Genomic DNA, 18,864 nt, shown 5'->3' with positions numbered 1-18,864 from the left:
AATGGATATCTCTTGAATCGCCAGTACTTCACACCGTGAGTTGGTAATAAATTATATAATTCACACAGTGCAATACGTGCAGGCTGCTCCACGGAGCGACCTTGCGGGCTTATCAACGAGGCGAGGCGTGACACACATGTGTCGTGTCTCAGCATACCTCAGATCAAGATTGAAAACCAGCATCAACCGTGCATAAATTTGCATATTCGATCATTTTTGACAAAGTTATGGCACCTTGAACTTTGGTAGTGGACATGTATTGCAGCGCAATACTCAGAATGCTTGTTGTTACTCACGTTTAAATACGGGATGTTTTTATCTTAATTGTAAACTAATGAAAAAAATTAAGGTGGGGTATTGTGCCCCCGCCCTCCCCCCAAACCGCGCCGGTGGTGTGTATGTATGTGTGTGTGTGTGTGTGTGTGTGTGTGTGTGTGTGTGTATGTGTGTGCGTGTGTGTATATATAACGATAAATCTAACATATAAAGCTTTTTCTAACCAGTGACTGACTCATATTAGTGTTCGGTGCCTTCTGGGTGTCGTAGAAAGCTGAAATTTGGCGTGCCAACGGACATCAAAGCTAGTACAACAGGAAAAATCACAGAACCATCGGAAAGCACCCGTAAATGAAAATTTACGTAAAAAGTCGTAAATGCATATGTAAAAAAAAAAACTCAATCAATATCGAGCATTTGAAAATTGTAATTTCTATAAATGTAAACTGTAAAATAAAAATCCCAATGAAAATTTACATAAAAACTGTAAACATGTCCGTCAAATAAATAAACAAGAAGACGTCATGCAGAGCACAATACTTGCAAAATCCACCCTCCCCAAAATAAAGGGTTGCCATGGATACATCATATTGTCCATTTCATCAAGCTTAAAATTGATAATCTTAAATCATTAAAATCAATCGGATAAAAATTTATTATTTTTCAGATGAAAATTGATCATATTAGAAGTTTTACCTTAAGTTCACCTTTGACCATTTGAACTCAAAAATAGTTGGTTTCCCAATTTAATGACTCAATATGCAAATGCATTTCAACTTTCATGTCTATCAGATGAAAAATTACAATTTTAGAAATTTGACCTGAACATGAGCTTTGACCTTTCACCTCAAAATTAATAAGCTTCTTACTTATGACCAACTCTACCATTTGGTGAGGTTTTGTGAAGATTGGTTTAAAATTGTGACCTGCAGATGATTTACAGGCAAACAGAGAGACAGACAAACAGGCAGAATAATGCACAAGACCAACAAATATACTTGAAAAATCGAAGATTTTTCAAGTAATAAGTAAATAGATAAACTTAAATTGATATCTAGCAGCAGGTTGGTAATGCTTGCCTATAATCATAAAACTTATATTTATTATATAACTACGTACGAAGGACGGTTTGTTATTGCTTACAATGTGTAAGCATACCCCACGAGCATATAAATATATATACATACATATATATATATATATATATATATATATATACATATTGTTGCGGATCTCAACGTCGGCCTTTCCCCTTACCAAGGGGGGATTAGTCCCCTTGTCTTTTACTAGCCGACGCGATCCGGGGCTATGATGTTCCTTCCGGTCAGCGTTGAGTAGGGTGGTAGGCCGAATTCCTATTACCTAATTACCAACGCCTCCCAGGAAGCAAGGAAATAACCCCGCCCAAATCACGGTTATAGTGGAAAAGCCGAGCGATAGCGAGCCGTGATCCGAGCCATCAACAAGAACTAAACCCGATCTGAGCGGTTCCGAATCGTGCCACACTTACCCAATGGAGGAAAAGACTGATACGGTCGAATCAGGAAAGACAGGAAGAACAGATTGGTTTATTTACAATTTGTACAGGAAGGAGAAGAAGAACACACAGTGAAGCTTATACAGTCTTAACTTATCCCAGGACATGGGCCCGTTTCACTCTCAGACACACTCACATGGGGATGTAGATGGTCGGGTTGATGGTCCAGGGATAATGGCATCCAGGCAGTTCACTCCGGTCCCCGACTCGTACCGTGAAGCAGATGGTCAGGGCGGCAGAAGCTCCCCGCGGGTCGTTTACGTGGAGCGGACAATTACAGGGTGAAAGGCAAGGCTGGCTGGCGGTTGGCTGGCTGGCTGGCGCGGGATGGATGCTGCTCAACGAGGTCGATTTGGAGGGTGGGCCGCAAAATGAACAGGGCCTATACTTATTTATTTTACACAACGCAGGTATCACTAATGGAAATGACCTTATCCTGACACATACTATGACATAACTAATGTTCTAAGGTGGCCTACGTGTTGCTTGTGGACTAACTATGGGGGCAAACCTTTAACCTTTAATGATGCTATATTTACACTCTCAGAACCGTAACACTGCACCCCTCCTTTGCCAGGCTCGTCCCCGAGCCGAACCCACACAAGTGAGTGCGAACGGTTCTGATGCAAGTGTCAGGACTACTTTTTAACTTAGTGTGACACGTAGGTGTGGTTTCCCTCTACATTTACTCTAACACCCTGTGAAAAACCAGTTTGAAACAACATCCCAGTTTGAAACACGAGATATGTTGCACGTACTGCGTTGTGTACGAACTATCAGACTCACACCCACAATTAACCGAATTATGGAAAGAATTCGCAAACTATACATAAAGCCGGTGGGGAGCATGCTATGTACAAGACTAATCTAATGATTTACCACACTACAACCCAGGACCTGTTCTTTTGTGGGAAATAATTTGAAGAGAGAAACATAGAATGCACTGCACCAATACACCATACACCAATATGCACCAAAAAATGCACAATCATGCACAATCATCAATAAATGCACAATCACATTTTAAAATAATCAATGATGTCTTGTGCTTGGCTGCTGGGCTGCGGCGTCTTCTTGCTTCGTCTTCGGTGTGCCATCATAAAAACGTAGAGTCTTTTTTCCTGACACACCAAAGGAATTAATAAAAAGGCACAAACCGTGTCCATTTTTATTCCGGCCAGCAGGGCCAACTTAGGTGGTCCGACTGCATGGAATTGATGCCACTTAAAGCAGTGGTCCGCAGGGCACAAGGTAATGCTTGCAGCAATTGTCTGCCCCAGCAAAGGTGCCAGGCCACAGAACGTGTGGTCCATAGGTGTACCGGTGCAGGCAACAGGTAGCAGGGTGCAGTGCAAAAGTGCAGCCGCACAGCTCAGGGTTCCTGCACACTCCCCCTCAACAAAAGATAATGGGTCCATGGGTGGGGAGGAAAGACAAAGCAGAGAGAGTCAGCGGGGAAAAGGGCGCAAGGGTACACACAATGCAAGGTAATGCAACATGAGGGGCGCAGGGGAGCGAGCAGAGAAAGCTCGTCCCTTGCCGTTCGTCACCCCCCCCCACCCCCCCCCCCCCCCATGTCAACCTACACTACCCTTGCTCTTCCCCGTATTTACACTTTACAAATTCCGCCTCTACTGTCTTGTCTCCCATATCTCCCTCTATGCCAAATTCGTTTCCAATCCCTCCCAAGAAGGAAGAGATGGAATAAACACATTGTCACTTCCACATCATGATGCGTCTTTCATTCCAAATCAACTGCAAAAACCTGGTGTGGAGTTCCGTCTCCTTGGTGAGTGGATGTCTATGGTGCAAAGAGATTTCATCCTAACTATCCTTCTAATAACATTAACTCTTTTACTCTACCTGGGGTCTTGCCCTGCCAATCAATTGGCCTCCTCAAACTATGCAGTTCTAAAAACGAATTCCCATTGACCCACTCTGTGGTGCCTTCCAATTTAGGGTCTCACTCCCCCAATTTTTCCGACTGTGCCCTCGCACAATTTCGGGGCTGGGTCATGTGGCTCTACCAGCAGGTCTACCTACCTGCGCCCCTCCGCCACTGAAGTCACCACCCAAGCTTGCCTAGCTCATCACAACTACCCTAACTCGGGTAAGGCCCTCCTGGCTCTCTCACCCCTCTGATGCCCTCTCTCACATTGGGCTACCCGGGTCCTTCTCTCGGGTCCACGGGCCCTGCTGAACCCTACACTGAACTCTACCTGGCTCCCAGAGCCTACCTGCGGCCTCACCTGGCCGACAGACTACCAGTGGCGGAGTGCCCATTTAAGCATACTCACCAATTAAGCCCACACGCCCAGCCATTCCACTCACTCATGCACCCCTCAAAGCAACAACTTGCTACTCCCTGCACCACATATGTCAATATCCAAACAATTTACCTAAACCCTCTACCTAACTTTAAACTACCCTCCCCGGATATTCGTGAAGGGGTCCATCTTCCCCCATCCACTCCTTCGCACCATTCACTCCACACCACTCATTCCACACACCATTTACTCCACACCATTTATTCCACACAACTCAGTATTCTCACTTGCACGCCATGCAAGTCAATCACTCAACACACTTACGCTTATCCTCAATACACCACTCATACACCTTCTCGGGTCACCCCAGACCAATGCCTCATTTCACCAAGTTCATTCCAAAGATCCTCACACACACAACCTTTCTCGATCAATGCCTCATTTCACCAAGCCCAAGAGGCACCCACAATTACACACACACAGCATCATCTAACTATCTCCTTCCCTCTAATACTCTTGCTTTCCCCGTCTTCCCTTATACTAAGCACTTCCCTCGTCATTAACATCCTTCTAATCTCTCTACATCCCCTCTACCTGTATCAATGTCTCCACTTAAATCTCGTCCCTACTGTATTTTCTAAATCCCTAACAATATCCTAGCCCGCCCTCGGTTAGTTCACACTACCAAACCCCATAAACCTACTGCTCCTTTGCCCCAAATGAATGGTAAAGTTACCATTCGCCAACGCCATTACTACTAGTCCACTACTCTCGAGCCTTGTTGGGTGGGAATACATTTTCATAGCTCGGCTTCGAAAAGCCGAGCAATGCATGCGGGTGGTTGGTCTACTGTTGGTTGGGTCCGTCCGGCATTTTCGATTCAGGGGAGGAGGCATACTCGGGCCGAGGTTCCAGGCGCCATCCCTGCGCGGAGCCTTTTGGTCTCCGGCACGATGGCCCAAACTCCCCCGGTCGGAGCACTGCGCCCGCCAGGGGGCGAAGGTCCGACCTCGCCTTCCTCCCCTGGAATCATGCCGTTTGCCCCTTGTGCCACGGCACGGCACCGACCATACAGGGCGGGGCCCGGCCCGAATCATGCACGCAGCCGCGGCAACGATCCCCGCTGGCCCCCGCAGTACACAAAGCACACCACGCCCCGAGAGCTCGCGTCAGCTATACGTCGGCCTAAACACTGCCCCGGTCTGTGTCGATGCTTGAGCCGCATTTTCACACCACGCGACCCACTCCTCTCTCGCACACCCAGGCGTTCCAGTGCCCCCCATACATTTCGTCACTGCACTCGCTCGTGCATACTCATCCCTTGCACACTCAGGTGCACACCACTCAGGTGCACTCACGCCGTTCGCACACTCCATTATCACACACTCCCTTACCGCACAACCAGGCGCACATGCGCTTTCCACATACTCTGTTGTGCACTCTTCTCGCACACAGTCTGTAATACCCACGGGTGTGCACTCCTGCACACACTCAATCATCACCGCACACCCTCGCGCACACTCTCTCGTTATGTACTCCGTAACCACCATGGGTGTGCACTCTATTGCACACCCAATCACGTGCTCTGGTGTGCACTCCCGCATACTCTCTCCAACATGCTCTGGTGTGCATCCTCGCACACTCTCTTCGTCCATCTCACACTCTGTGTCGTACTCTTCACCCTCTTCCCACTCACATTCCGTCATACACTCGCGCTCCGGCGCCGTCTGCACACGCACGCTATTCGCTTTCACACAGCGCACCACGGACCTTCCACAAGCGCCCGGGTGACGTCGGGATCCCAAGCGCGTGAAAAATCTTTTCCCGCCAAACACTTTCGTGCCAAACCTTTTCGCGCCATACACAGCCCTACTCACCTTCGGGATCCTTTTCTCCTCTAACCGCATCTGCAAACTTTCATTTTGGTTAAGCAGCACGACATCACAATGCGAATGCAGACTTTGAGTACATTCCATTTCTTTCTTCAATTCATGTACTAACTCTGCCATCTCCTCAACCCCAATTTCAACTATAATTTCTTTTTCCTTATTAAGCTCGACGGTCGCTGGTGCACATAAAATAAAATTTTCTAATTCAGCGGCCGTCGGCTTTTCCACACCCCGAGTCACGATTTCTATACCGGTCCACCCAACCGTGCTCTGCTCTACCAGGCTCTCCACACGTTTCTCAGATCGTGTTACCTCGTCGCGTACCAATGCGACCTTCCCGCTTGACCTGCACTTTATTTCTTTCCCCATCTCTTTTATTTGGCCTCCTATTCTGTTACCACACCCTTTTAACCCGTCCTTCATTCCTACCATTTGATTTTCTTGGGTGGCCATCCTGTTTTCCAACCCCTCTAACCCCTCTTTCATTTCTTTCATTTGATTTTCTTGGGTGGCCATCCTGTTTTCCAACCCTACTAACCCCTCTTTCATTTCTTTCATTTGGCCACCCATGGCCTTCAATTGCCCCCCCATTTCCTTCATCTAGCCCCCCATTTTGCTTTCTAATCCCCCAATTTGATTTCCCAATCGCGCACCGGTCTTTTCCATCATTTGTTCCATTTTCCTGGTGGATTTCTCAGCCATCTTTTCCATATACCCCATCATTTGCACCATAATAAGGCCCACATCTATTGGTGCTGCAGGCTCGGCTACCGCGGCCATGTGTGATGCGCCGCCATTTTCTTCGCCTGCCACCCCTACTGCTGCACCCTCATCAATGTTCTCCTCCTCTTCCCATTCTTCCCGGGGGTCCTGTGTTATTGACTCTAATTCCTCCTCTACCTCCTAATTTACACCCACCGGCATCCGACCATCTTGGCTATCCATGGCACGAGTATAATTTGGTTTTTAATAAAATTTCGGCCGCTCGTAATTTTGAGTGCGTTAGGCGCACTTCGGGTCCAATCCCACTTCCCTGACACCAAATGTTGTGGATCTCAACGTCGGCCTTTCCCCTTACCAAGGGGGGATTAGTCCCCTTGTCTTTTACTAGCCGACGCGATCCGGGGCTATGACATTCCTTCCGGTCAGCATTGAGTAGGGTCGTAGGCCGAATTCCTATTACCTAATTACCAACGCCTCCCAGGAAGCAAGGAAATAACCCCGCCCAAATCACGGTTATAGTGGAAACGCCGAGCGATAGCGAGCCGTGATCCGAGCCGTTAACAAGAACTAAACCCGATCTGAGCGGTTCTGAATCATGCCACGCTTACCCAATGGAGGAAAAGACTGATACGGTCGAATCAGGAAAGACAGGAAGAACAGATTGGTTTATTTACAATTTGTACACGAAGGAGAAGAAGAACACACAGTGAAGCTTATACAGTCTTAACTTATCCCAGGACATGGGCCCGTTTCACTCTCAGACACACTCACACGGGGATGTAGATGGTCGGGTTGATGGTCCAGGGATGATGGCGTCCAGGCAGTTCACTCCGGTCCCCGACTCCTACCGTGAAGCAGATGGTCAGGGCGGCAGAAGCTCCCCATGGGTCGTTTACGTGGAGCAGACAATTATAGGGCGAAAGGCAAGGCTGGCTGGTGGTTACTGGCGACCATGGTCGCGTACGTATTAGATGAACTGGCGCTATATGCGCTCCCAATACTGCTCAAAAGGCACTCCCCAATGCAAGTTCAATAGCATACGTCTTCATACAAGCGCGTATCTGCTGCAGTCCTCTTCCAATTACAAAGCCCCTCGCTCATCAGTCCTCTTTCATGTGCGCTGTTGCATCAGTCCTGGACAGTCCTTTCAAGGGCTTTGTGCGCGCATTTATATAGCCTTGTTCAGCGAACCTTCCAGCACTTACTGGATGCGCCATTACCACGCCCTCTTAAGCCATGCCCACCGAGCCCTGGTTGGTTGTTGGCTCTCACCGTCACCGCCTTCTGATGTGCTGCTTGATGCAGCCACACCTCTTCCTCGTGCTCCTCCCATTTTCCAGGCCTACCTCGTGGCCACCCGACTAGTTTGAGCAAAAACCCAAGAGCAGCGAACACTGCTGGCAAGCACGGTGCATTAGCCGAATCGGGGCGCGGGATGGATGCTGCTCAACGAGGTCGATTTGGAGGGTGGGCCGCAAAATGAACGGGGCCTATACTTATTTATTTTACACAATGCAGGTATCACTAATGGAAATGGCCTTATCCTGACACATACTATGACATAACTAATGTTCTAAGGTGGCCTACGTGTTGCTTGTGGACTAACTATGGGGGCAAACCTTTAACCTTTAATGATGTTATATTTACACTCTCAGAACCATAACAATATATTGTTGCGGTTTTGAGTCTGTCAAGTGAGTTAATAAAGGTTAAAGTCTGTCCCCCATAGTTAGTCACACGAGCAAATGTAGACTCGCAATAGTATCGTTATGTCTTAGTATTTGTGAGCTTAGTTCCCTTCCAGTGTTAATTCTGCATTGAGTAGGAGCCAGGGAGATAGGCCCTACTTGCCACCGATTTCCCAGCCACCCTAGCCTCGATCCAGTTTGTTAAGCATTGGGTGATCATTGGCCGAGTTAACACGAGGTAGGCCTAGGAAGGATCGGGCCGGAGTCGAGGCGGGGCGGCAGAAGCGATGACGGTAAGCACGAGCCGTCAATCAGAGCTGAGAGGTGGTGGCGGCGGCGTGGCGTCAGAGGGCGTGATTAGAAGAGTCTGGTGAGTTCCAGAAGGTTCGGGGGGCGTAGCTATAAAACCCGCTGCGCAAAGCCCTCGACAGGTGTATGTTGTAAGGGTAGGTGGTTGGTTGGTGTTGTGTGTGTATGTGTGTGGATGTGTGTGTATGAATGATCTGGTGTGTTTTGTTAGGGAGTGGTGAAGGGTATAAAGGTGGGTGTTTGAGTGTTCCACCATGTTTGTTTGGTGCTGTGGATTCTGGATGTGGAGGTCTTGCTGTTGTAGTCTGCATTTGCACTGGCTGGGGGTGGGGGTACGTATGCATCCAGGTGTAGTCGCTGCATATGGATGTGTATGTGCTCCTGCTGGCCCACCTTAGCTGACCGTATTGAGGTTGAAGGGCCGAAACGGGATGATGCTGAGGACCTCGACTGAGGACCCGGTCAGTGCGGCACACTTGTGACCAGGTATGTTTTGAATATATATATATATATATATATATATATATATATATATATATATAATTATATATACAGACTTGGCATTTAATATGGAATATTTTTTTGTGGGGGTGAACTTACTTTGCAAGATGACTGAGAACCAAAAGTTCATTGGAATTATGTTGAAATTATTCTAGATTTTGTTAATGTGACCTTTAAAAGAAACAAAAACCACATTTGACATTTTGAAGGAAATAAATTGATCCTTGAAAGTGATGTAAACTGATATCGAACTCAATTCACGGACAGTACTGTGTTAAACTTCTGTGCGTTTTCCAGAAGTATCTTTTTATTTTTTTGCACATTAGACAAAATTTTTTTTAACAAAGACAAAAGTTAAATTACGACTGGGATTACGGACAGTAAAATTACAGTTGAGTACTTCGTGTAACCCCCACGAGCATTCAGGAGAGCACATACACGTTGAGGCATGCTGTTCACGAGATTTGCCAAGGTTTGGACAGGAATCGCTTGCCATGCAGTTACAATAGCCTGCTGCAATTCATGCACAGAGGCAGGCTGCTGGTCCGAGTTGTCGATTTGACGCGTTAATTCTGCCCACAAGTTCTCTATCGGATTCATATCCGGGGACATGGCAGGCCACTCCATATGCTCTACACCATGGTCAGCAAGAAAGTGTTGGATCATGCGAGCATGATGAGGCCGTGCATTGTCATCTTGGAAGACAAAGTTTCCTCGAAAGGCTGCACGAACAAATGGAAGCAATGTTTCTTCCAGAATGGCCCTGTGCTTGAACTGGTTCAGGTTTCCATTCAGAACAACCAGGTCAGTTTTACCCCCTGCATGAAAAGCAGCCCAAACGGTCACCCCACCACCTCCAGCTTGGACTCTTGGCACTATACAATCTTCGTTGTAGGCTTCATGCACTTGTCTGCGCACTCGGACGCGGCCATCTTGACGATAGACCAGAAATCTAGACTCGTCACTGAAGATCACGTGATTCCAGTGTCCTGGCTGCCATTGATGGTGCTCTCTGGCCCACTGCAATTGGCGCTGGCGGTGTTGTCTGGTCAGACGTGGCTTTCTCAGGGGATGCCTGGCACGATAGCCTGCTTGAACCAGTCGTTGGTTGACTAGCCTTCTGGATACAGGCACATTTGTCAGTTGCTGCCACTCAGCCCGAAGCCGATTAGCTGACTTGGTACGGCCATTGCCGACTAACCGGTGCAGCTGGCGATCATCCCTCCTTGTGGTTCTGCGGGGACGTCCTGGCCTCGGTATTGGAGTAGGGACACCCCTCTGAGCATTTCGTTTCAGGATCTTTGACACCTGACCTTGAGTGATGCCATACTGCCGAGCAATAGCACGCTGTTTCATGCCGGAATTTCGTAAAGCCACCACTAAATGACAAACAGCATTGTCGAGTTGACGGACCATCTCCAGGGGAAGCGGCAATAACTTTTGTAGACGTGCAGCAGTTGTTTTCCACGAATACAGAACGCAACAACCCTTATTTACCCGATTGTGAAGCCAATCGTCAAATGTACCTGTCCGTACATTTTGTCACGCCACCTGTGATATAATCCTGTTATTGACTTCTTGCTGCGACAGACAATCAGTGACATGCTTCTTTTAACAAAGAAATCACCGAAGCGTAAAAGAAACTCACCATATTGATATACCGAGTTCAGAAAGTAAACCCAAGTCAAGAAAAAAAATAAAATTCCATATTAAATGCCAAGTCTGTATATATATGTATGTATGTATGTATGTATATATATATATATATATATATATATATATATATATATTTATATATATATATATATATATTATATATATATATATATATATATATAGTTACATTTGTTGGGGGTAGGCAATACCTTAGTTCAGGTGGAATTGAATAGGTAGTGTGCTCCAACTGTCGTGAAGAAGAAGAAACCCTCATGTATCATAAGTAGGGATCCGGTAGACCGTATGCCGTGGAAGAGCGTATCTTTGTTCCCATCACGAGGGGTGGGATTATGTTAATTAGTTCAGGATTAATGGTAAATCCCCTGTATGTAAGGGCCTTTGTTATTTTTCCTCTGTTCCTTTGACACGCAGCACACTCATAGCCAGGAAATCGCGCATTAATAACCCTAAATAAAAAACCAACCGGAATCAGGACATTGAGCACTACAGCGGATATCACCGACCTGGTGAACATACAGGCAAAGGCAGGGCCGTGAGGCCATGCCCCAAAGAGCAGTGATTGGTCCGGGATTGATTGGCGCAAAGACTGCTAAGATGGCACTTGCTGATCGGAGTGGACACGGAGACATCGTGAGATGACGTCAGAGCCCCGAGTATAAAAGAACGCTCTGCCCGACTTTTATTATTCCCTTTGTCTGTATTCGGGTCTGCATGGGGGCGCTCCAATTAGGAATTTAGTTTTATCATGCATTCTTTGTTACCGGCATTTTCTTTTAAAAAGCCGGTATTTTTGTACATTTTAATCCTGTGTCGGCTTGGAATTAATTTATCCAGGTGTGAATAAGTTGGGTGGAAGCCATCCAGGTAAGTTTGTCATCCTATTTTCCCACACACCTATAAAGAATACCATCATTTTTGGATTGAACGCCTTGGAGTAAAGCTCGTTTGGTCATCTTTGTCACCCTGCGGTGTTCACCACAAGGTAGTCGCACAACAACTGGTGTCAGGAGTGGGATTCGAACCTCGGACACTCAGTGTCTGAAGTTTGCGAGTTCGACACCCGCTGAGGGCAAATTGTGCTCAGCTTTTGGTATTCCATTTTTTTAACGATTGTCTTTCCCTCGTCGAGGGGGGGGGGGGGTAGCGGGGGGGGGGGGCGATTGTAGTACTAGGTGTCCAAATTTTGTAGTTAATTGTTGTCAGAAAGAGCACAAACAGCGCGTCGCTAAATTTAAATTTTCTTTTTATCTGAGGTAAAGTATGCGGGAGGGGAAATACCGCATTGTCAGCATGTAATGGCGGATGTGAACTGCATGGCTGAGTGAGTGGGGGATCCCGAAGAGTATGGAAGCAGGCCAGGGTTATAGTTGCATGAGAATAGGATTGAAAACTCCCCTGCTACAGAGCGATCGAGCCAGGAGACGGGTCCGATGTCTTTCCAGGCCATGTTAAATTTATTAAGGGGAATGAGTGACGAAATGAAGGGAATGAATTAATTGAAGGAACAAATGAATAACAATGAATGATTGGAAGCCTGTAATAAAAGATTGGAGGCCTGTAGTGAAAGATTGGATGCTGGGACTGAAGAAATAAAAGCCCAAAGAGAACAAACGAATGAATTGAAGGAAGAACTAAAGAATGAGTTTGGGGCACAGGAGACAGCATGTTTGGAGGTAAATGGGGAGCGTCTGGAGGTAAATGGGGGAAACTCAAATTTAAATGGGGAATGTTTAACTGGAGAAGACCTGGAAGGCAATCGGGCTGGTGTGGATGTCACAATGCAACAACATGTGCATTGACGTATGTGTGCTGTGTCTGCATTTTAAAAATTCATTTTCTCAGCAACCGTTGGTCCGATTGACATGAAATTTTACCATGGGAGCGCCTCTGCCTGTAGATTTTTTTTGCTGATAATTAGGACGTCATAGGTCACGTGGTACGGACGCCATTTGGAAAAACATTACACCTCTATATCTTCCAAACCACTTAATGGAAGAAAAATGAAACATGGCTCATTGTCAAATACACCCCATGGGGAATAAGATATGTTAATGGTGATGTCATAGGTGCCTCCATTATGACCTCATAATTCGACAAGTACAGTCACGTGAAAAAGTAAGTACACCCCATGTAAAGTTTTGACTTTTTCAACATATTTCAACATACAGATATGTGATCTTCATTTCAACAATATTGATAGATAAATGTGATGTAATATAACAAATATCATGAAACATTTACATTTTGTTGTCCATTGTATAATTTAAATAAACATAAATGCAAATTTCGCATGTGGAAAAAGTAAGTACACCCTACATTTATCACTACTTCAAATACCTAAAATTAGAAATCAGGTGCACCAGCTCAGGTGCAAATGATTAGAACATCGTTAGAGAGGATCTTGGAGGAACCTGTCTAATTTAAACCTCAGACATTTAGTTTGGTTTGCTCTTTGTTGTTGAAGTGTGCGGCGTCACCATGCCTAGATCAAAAGAGCACTCTGAGGCTTTCAGAAAGAAGGTTATAGATGCCTACGAGTCTGGGAAGGGATTTAAAAAGATCTCCAAACAATTTGAAATCAATCATTCGACTGTCCGGAAGATCATCTACAAGTGGAGAAGATCCCAAACAACTGCCAACTTGTTCAGGCCAGGCCGCCCCAGGAATGTTCAGCCCGAGAGCAGACCGCAAGATGCTGAAAGAAGTCTCGAAGAACCCCAGAATGTCATCACGGGACCTACAGGTAGCTCTTGCCACTGTTGATGTCAAAGTACATGAGTCTACCATTAGAAAGAGGCTGCACAAATTTGATCTACATGGGAGGTGTGCCAGGAGGAAACCTTTGCTGTCCAGAAAGAACATCAGGGCAACACTAAAGTTTGCCAATAAACACCTCGGCAAAGACCAGCACATCTGGAACAATGTGCTCTGGACAGATGAGTCAAAGGTAGAGCTATTTGGCCACAGTACCAGAAGACATGTTTGGCGAAAACCAAAGACAGCATTTGACCACAATAACCTGATACCAACTGTAAAGCATGGTGGTGGAAATATTATGGTTTGGGGCAGCTTTGCTGCATCAGGGCCTGGGCAGCTCACCATCATATAATCCACTATGAATTCTTCATTGTACCAGAGGGTGCTTGAGGATAATGTGAGGCCATCTGTCAGAAAGTTGAAGCTCAACCGAACGTGGACCTTGCAACATGACAATGACCCTAAACATACCAGTAAATCCACCAAGGAATGGCTGAAAAGAAAGAAATGGAGGGTTCTGGAATGGCCAAGTCAAAGCCCGGATCTAAATCCCATCGAGATGTTGTGGGGGGATTTGAAACGAGCTGTGCATACAAGAAACCCCTCAAACATCGCACAGCTGAAAGAATTCTGCATGGAGGAGTGGGCAAAAATTTCTCCTCGTTGATGTCAGAGACTGGTAGACAGTTATAAGAAACGCCTACTTGAGGTTGTTTCTGCCAAAGGGGGCAATAGCACCTATTAGAGTGTCCGGAAGATCATGTCCGGAAGTATTAGAGCCAAGGGGGTACTTACTTTTTCCACATGCGAAATTTACATTTATATTTATTTAAATTATACAATGGACTACAAAATGTAAATGTTTCATGATATTTGTTATATTATATCACCTTTATCTTTCAATATTGTTGAAATAAAGATCAAATAGCTGTATGTTGAAGTATGTTGAAAAAGTCAAAACTTTACATAAGGTGTACTTACTAATTTCACGTGACTGTACAACGCTTGATCTGATCAGTATGAAAAAAATTATTCCGCTACAACTGTTAGTCCGATGAACACTAAATTTTCAGAGTATGAGCGGCTCCTCCTGTAGAATTGTTCTAATGATAATTGTGACGTCATAGGTCATGTTGTACAGGCGACATCTTGGAAAAATCGAAAAAAGTTTTGCCTCTACATCTCTGAAACCACTCCATTAAAAAAATTGAAACATGGCTCATTGTCAAGTACTCCCCTTACCTTGGGGAATAAGATATGTTACTGATGATCTCATTGGTGCTGTAATTATGACGTCATAATTCGGCAGGGACAATGCTTAGCCTGATCAGTTTGAAATTTATTGAGCGTAATCTATGCAAAAGTTATATTGGAGAATATAAGCTTATGATGTAATTGCTCACATGGTCTGGTGGCCATATTGGATCAAATTTAAAAAACGTTCAAAAACAGAAGAGTTGGCTCACACCAAGTTGACTGTGCAGGGTAAGTATTCAATGAATACCATCTAGTTTCTTATGGGAAAATTAATTTCGTTTTACGCATTTTCAGCTAATGCAGTAAATTCTCGGAATGCAGAAACCACGTTAAATGAGGAATACCAGAACAATATGTTCATCGAAGCGTAGTGGATATTCAATTCAAGTATGGGGCTGCATTTCAGCAAATGGTCTCATTAATCAACACAAAACTAGGATCTGATGAGGAAGGGTCTGTTCAATCATGCCCGACCCACAACTCGTCAGCATGGGATTCACCTTCCATTAAGCCAATTATCTCAATCATATAGCAATCGCATCAATGTAGGAAATGTGGGGGACTTATTAGTTCAAGGAGCCCGAGGGCACATTCACAAGCATGATGTGGCCTGTAGAAAGTCCAGATATGAAATTTGAGGCTATTTGCTAATACAAATGAACTGAGAAGGCCAAACATCAACGAAGTGGAAAGGCTGCATTGTAGGTGTAAAAGCACATTTGTAACAACTAGTACACCTGTTCCCTACAGGAAGGATCATTCTTCTCTGTGGTTATATAGATTACAGTAGATCTAAGATCGACCCTCAAGAACTTCGGAGGGCGTGTTCATTTAGCAAGTTTCTTGAAGAGAGCTTGCCAAGTGCGTTAGGTTTTCGAGCAAGCACTCCATTCAAAACTGTTTAAAGGAACGGCTGGCTTGGTAAGCGCCAGCAAACTGCTTGGTAACTGAACACACCCCGGGTTTTCTCCCTTTCAGTTTCGTGTTAAACAGCAGTAGTGACCGTTTCAGAAGGTAATCAAACGTGTTTGTTGTTTGTAATAATTTTACCTCTGGTAGAGGTGCTCCCACGAAAACGGCACCATGAGGTGTTTATAAACGTTAACACAGCAGTTTGTTCAAGGAGGGAAACCCCTTGGGGAGGTGGGCTATTATTAGTATTAATATTGTTTTGCAATAACATTAATACGAGTATTATGCTATTATCATTAGTTTTGTAATTACAAGCGGTGTTGGAAAAACGCCACGATAAAACTATCTTAACACTGTTCTCCACCATCTCTTATCTTCCCCCATCCAAAACCTTGATCTCTGCTACCCCCGTTAAAACACCCCAATCCACCTCTTTCAATCTCCAACTTCGTTCCTAAAATTCATAGTTGAGTCAATTTGTTTCATACCGTGTACCACCCTGCCCCACACCCCCCCTTGTCCTCCACCAGCCCTCTCTCTTCCACAGATCTACCGACATCCTTGTTCTCTACTGTTGTTGTGCTTGTATGTTTTCCTCTCCCTCCCCCTCTTGTTTCCCACTCCCTTTATTTATTGTATGTTTTATGGGTCTGTGCCTGTTCTCGTGTGTAATGTGTTAGCTCTTACACGAGTCTTGACTCTGTATAGTGTATAGGAATATATATATACACCTCAACACGCATCCCCATTAGCAGGGAAAACTCCCTTGGCGGAGAAGGTCATATTAATTCACCACAACCTTCATTGTGTGACCCTTAGTCCTCCTGTCAAATTTGGTTGAGATTGGATAAGTAACGACAGAATGTATCACGGTCAAAAATCATCAGACAGACAGACAGACAGACACCAAATTGCATATTTTAGTATGATATCTAGCAATCGTACACCAAACAACTCTGCGGCAGCACAAAAACAAGGTGAGATGCTGTATGTGAAGCAAAGTGCGGACAAACAAAAAATGCACGTTATGAGAAGTGAAAGGTGTATCGACGAGGCAGGTGGTAAGTGTGTCACCAATGTCATTTGATGGAAAGCTTGGACCAGACCTGAATCAGTCGGAAGGTAGAAGACGAGGCCCGTGAGGAAGGAGAAGAGGAGGCAAGGAACGATGACGTTTACAATGAAGTAGAGGGGCAAGCGCTGCATCACGAAGTGGTACGTGATGTCGATGTAAGGAGTGTCAGGACAGCAGGTGTAGTACACGTAGTGGGTCCAGCCTCGATAACTTTTCATCACCCATTCGCCACTCTCCGCAAATTTGCTAAGGTCAGGCTGTAAGTCCTCCTGCATCAAACGAATGCAAAGTAGCACAATATAAGGGAGGAATGTGTGAGAATTCCTGAAAAGGTGATTCCACTGGTGTTGGTGGTGGATGTGGTAAAACAAAAAAAAACCTAATTAAACTTGTTAGGGTGCCATAGTGGCTTTCTATGGGCAAGTAAACCATCTTTTCATCTTATCTTTTCTTTTTCATCCATGGTGGCCATCTTTTCTCTGGGCCACAGAATCAAACCCATGTCAGTGAAGGAAATGCAATGAGGCTTTACCCACTCAACACTGAGCTAATCAGTCTCAAGGAACAATAGTACAATAATATCCTCAATTAGACAACCTGCCATTTGAGGTCCTTTTAAGTCCCAATTAAACATGATTATAATGAAAGGCATTATTTATCTCACATGTAGACAACTGTTTGTGGGACAAACACCAATTAAACGAAGGAGCACCTGCTTGATGTAAACCTTGCTGCCATCATAGGTCCACGTGCCCAACTTCATGCTGCAGTTCTGCTGATCAAAGGGAAAGTAGGTGACAATGATCTCACAATAGCTCTTGAAGATAACTGGAGGAGTCCAAGTAACCTGCCCAGAGCTCTCCACCTTCAAGGAGGTCCCACTTGGTGGGACAAAGTCTCCATCAGCACTGAGCAGAAATAAACAATGCGAACGTGTTCATGAATATCCTCAATAAACTGGTCTGCCACACAAATAAACAATTAAAACGTGTTCACGAATTTCCTCAATAAAGTGGTCCATCACACAAATAAACAATGGGAATGTGTTCATGAATATCCTCAATAATCTGGTCAATCACACAAATAAACAATGGGAATGTGTTCATGAATATCCTCAATAATCAGTTCCACCAAACAAATAAACAATGGGAATGTATTCATGAATATTCTCAATAATCAGGTCCACCACACAAATAAACAATGGGAATGTGTTCATGAATATCCTCAACAATCTGTTCAATCACACAAATAAACAATGGGAATGTGTTCATGAATATCCTCAATAATCAGTTCCACCACACAAATAAACAATGGGAATGTATTCATGAATATCCACAATAATCTGGTCTATCACACAAATAAACAATGCGAACGTGTTCATGAATATCCTCAATAATCTGGTCAATCACACAAATAAACAATGGGAATGTGTTCATGAATATCCTCAATAATCAGTTCCACCAAACAAATAAACAATGGGAATGTATTCATGAATATTCTCAATAATCAGGTCCACCACACAAATAAACAATGGGAACGTGTTCATGAATATCCTCAACAATCTGTTCAATCACACAAATAAACAATGGGAATGTGTTCATGAATATCCTCAATAATCAGTTCCACCACACAAATAAACAATGGGAATGTATTCATGAATATCCACAATAATCTGGTCTATCACACAAATAAACAATGGGAATGTATTCATGAATATCCTAAATAATCTGTTCCATCACACAAATAAACCATGGGAATGTATTCATGAATATCCTCAATAATCTGGTCAATCACACAAATAAACCATGGGAGTGTATTCATGAATATCCTCAATAATCTGGTCCATCACACAAATAAACAATGGGAATGTATTCATGAATATCCTCAATAATCCGGTCCATCACACAAATAAACAATGGGAATGTGTTCATGAATATCCTCAATAATCTGGTCCATCACAAAAATAAACAATGGGAATGTGTTCATGAATATCCTC

General features: G+C 44.7%; 1 protein-coding gene across 1 annotated transcript in view; it reads right to left on the bottom strand.

The window, feature by feature from the left end:
- The window catches only part of LOC137430972 (acetylcholine receptor subunit alpha), a 90,751-nt gene that overhangs the window by 33,650 nt on the left and 38,237 nt on the right, over nt 1–18,864 (bottom strand). Inside the window, exons 5-6 of the mRNA XM_068121783.2 lie at nt 17,581–17,776; nt 16,900–17,137 (exon numbers count right to left, since the gene is read on the bottom strand). Coding sequence (XP_067977884.2) covers nt 16,900–17,137; nt 17,581–17,776 — 434 coding nt within the window. The remainder of the gene's footprint in view (nt 1–16,899; nt 17,138–17,580; nt 17,777–18,864) is intronic.

This window comes from Myxine glutinosa, chromosome 7 (genome assembly GCF_964187855.1).
Source record: "Myxine glutinosa chromosome 7, kmMyxGlut1.1, whole genome shotgun sequence".
NCBI lineage: Eukaryota > Metazoa > Chordata > Myxini > Myxiniformes > Myxinidae > Myxine > Myxine glutinosa.
Note: the sequence above shows the minus strand (reverse complement) of the source record. Positions and strands in the feature narration are given on the sequence as shown.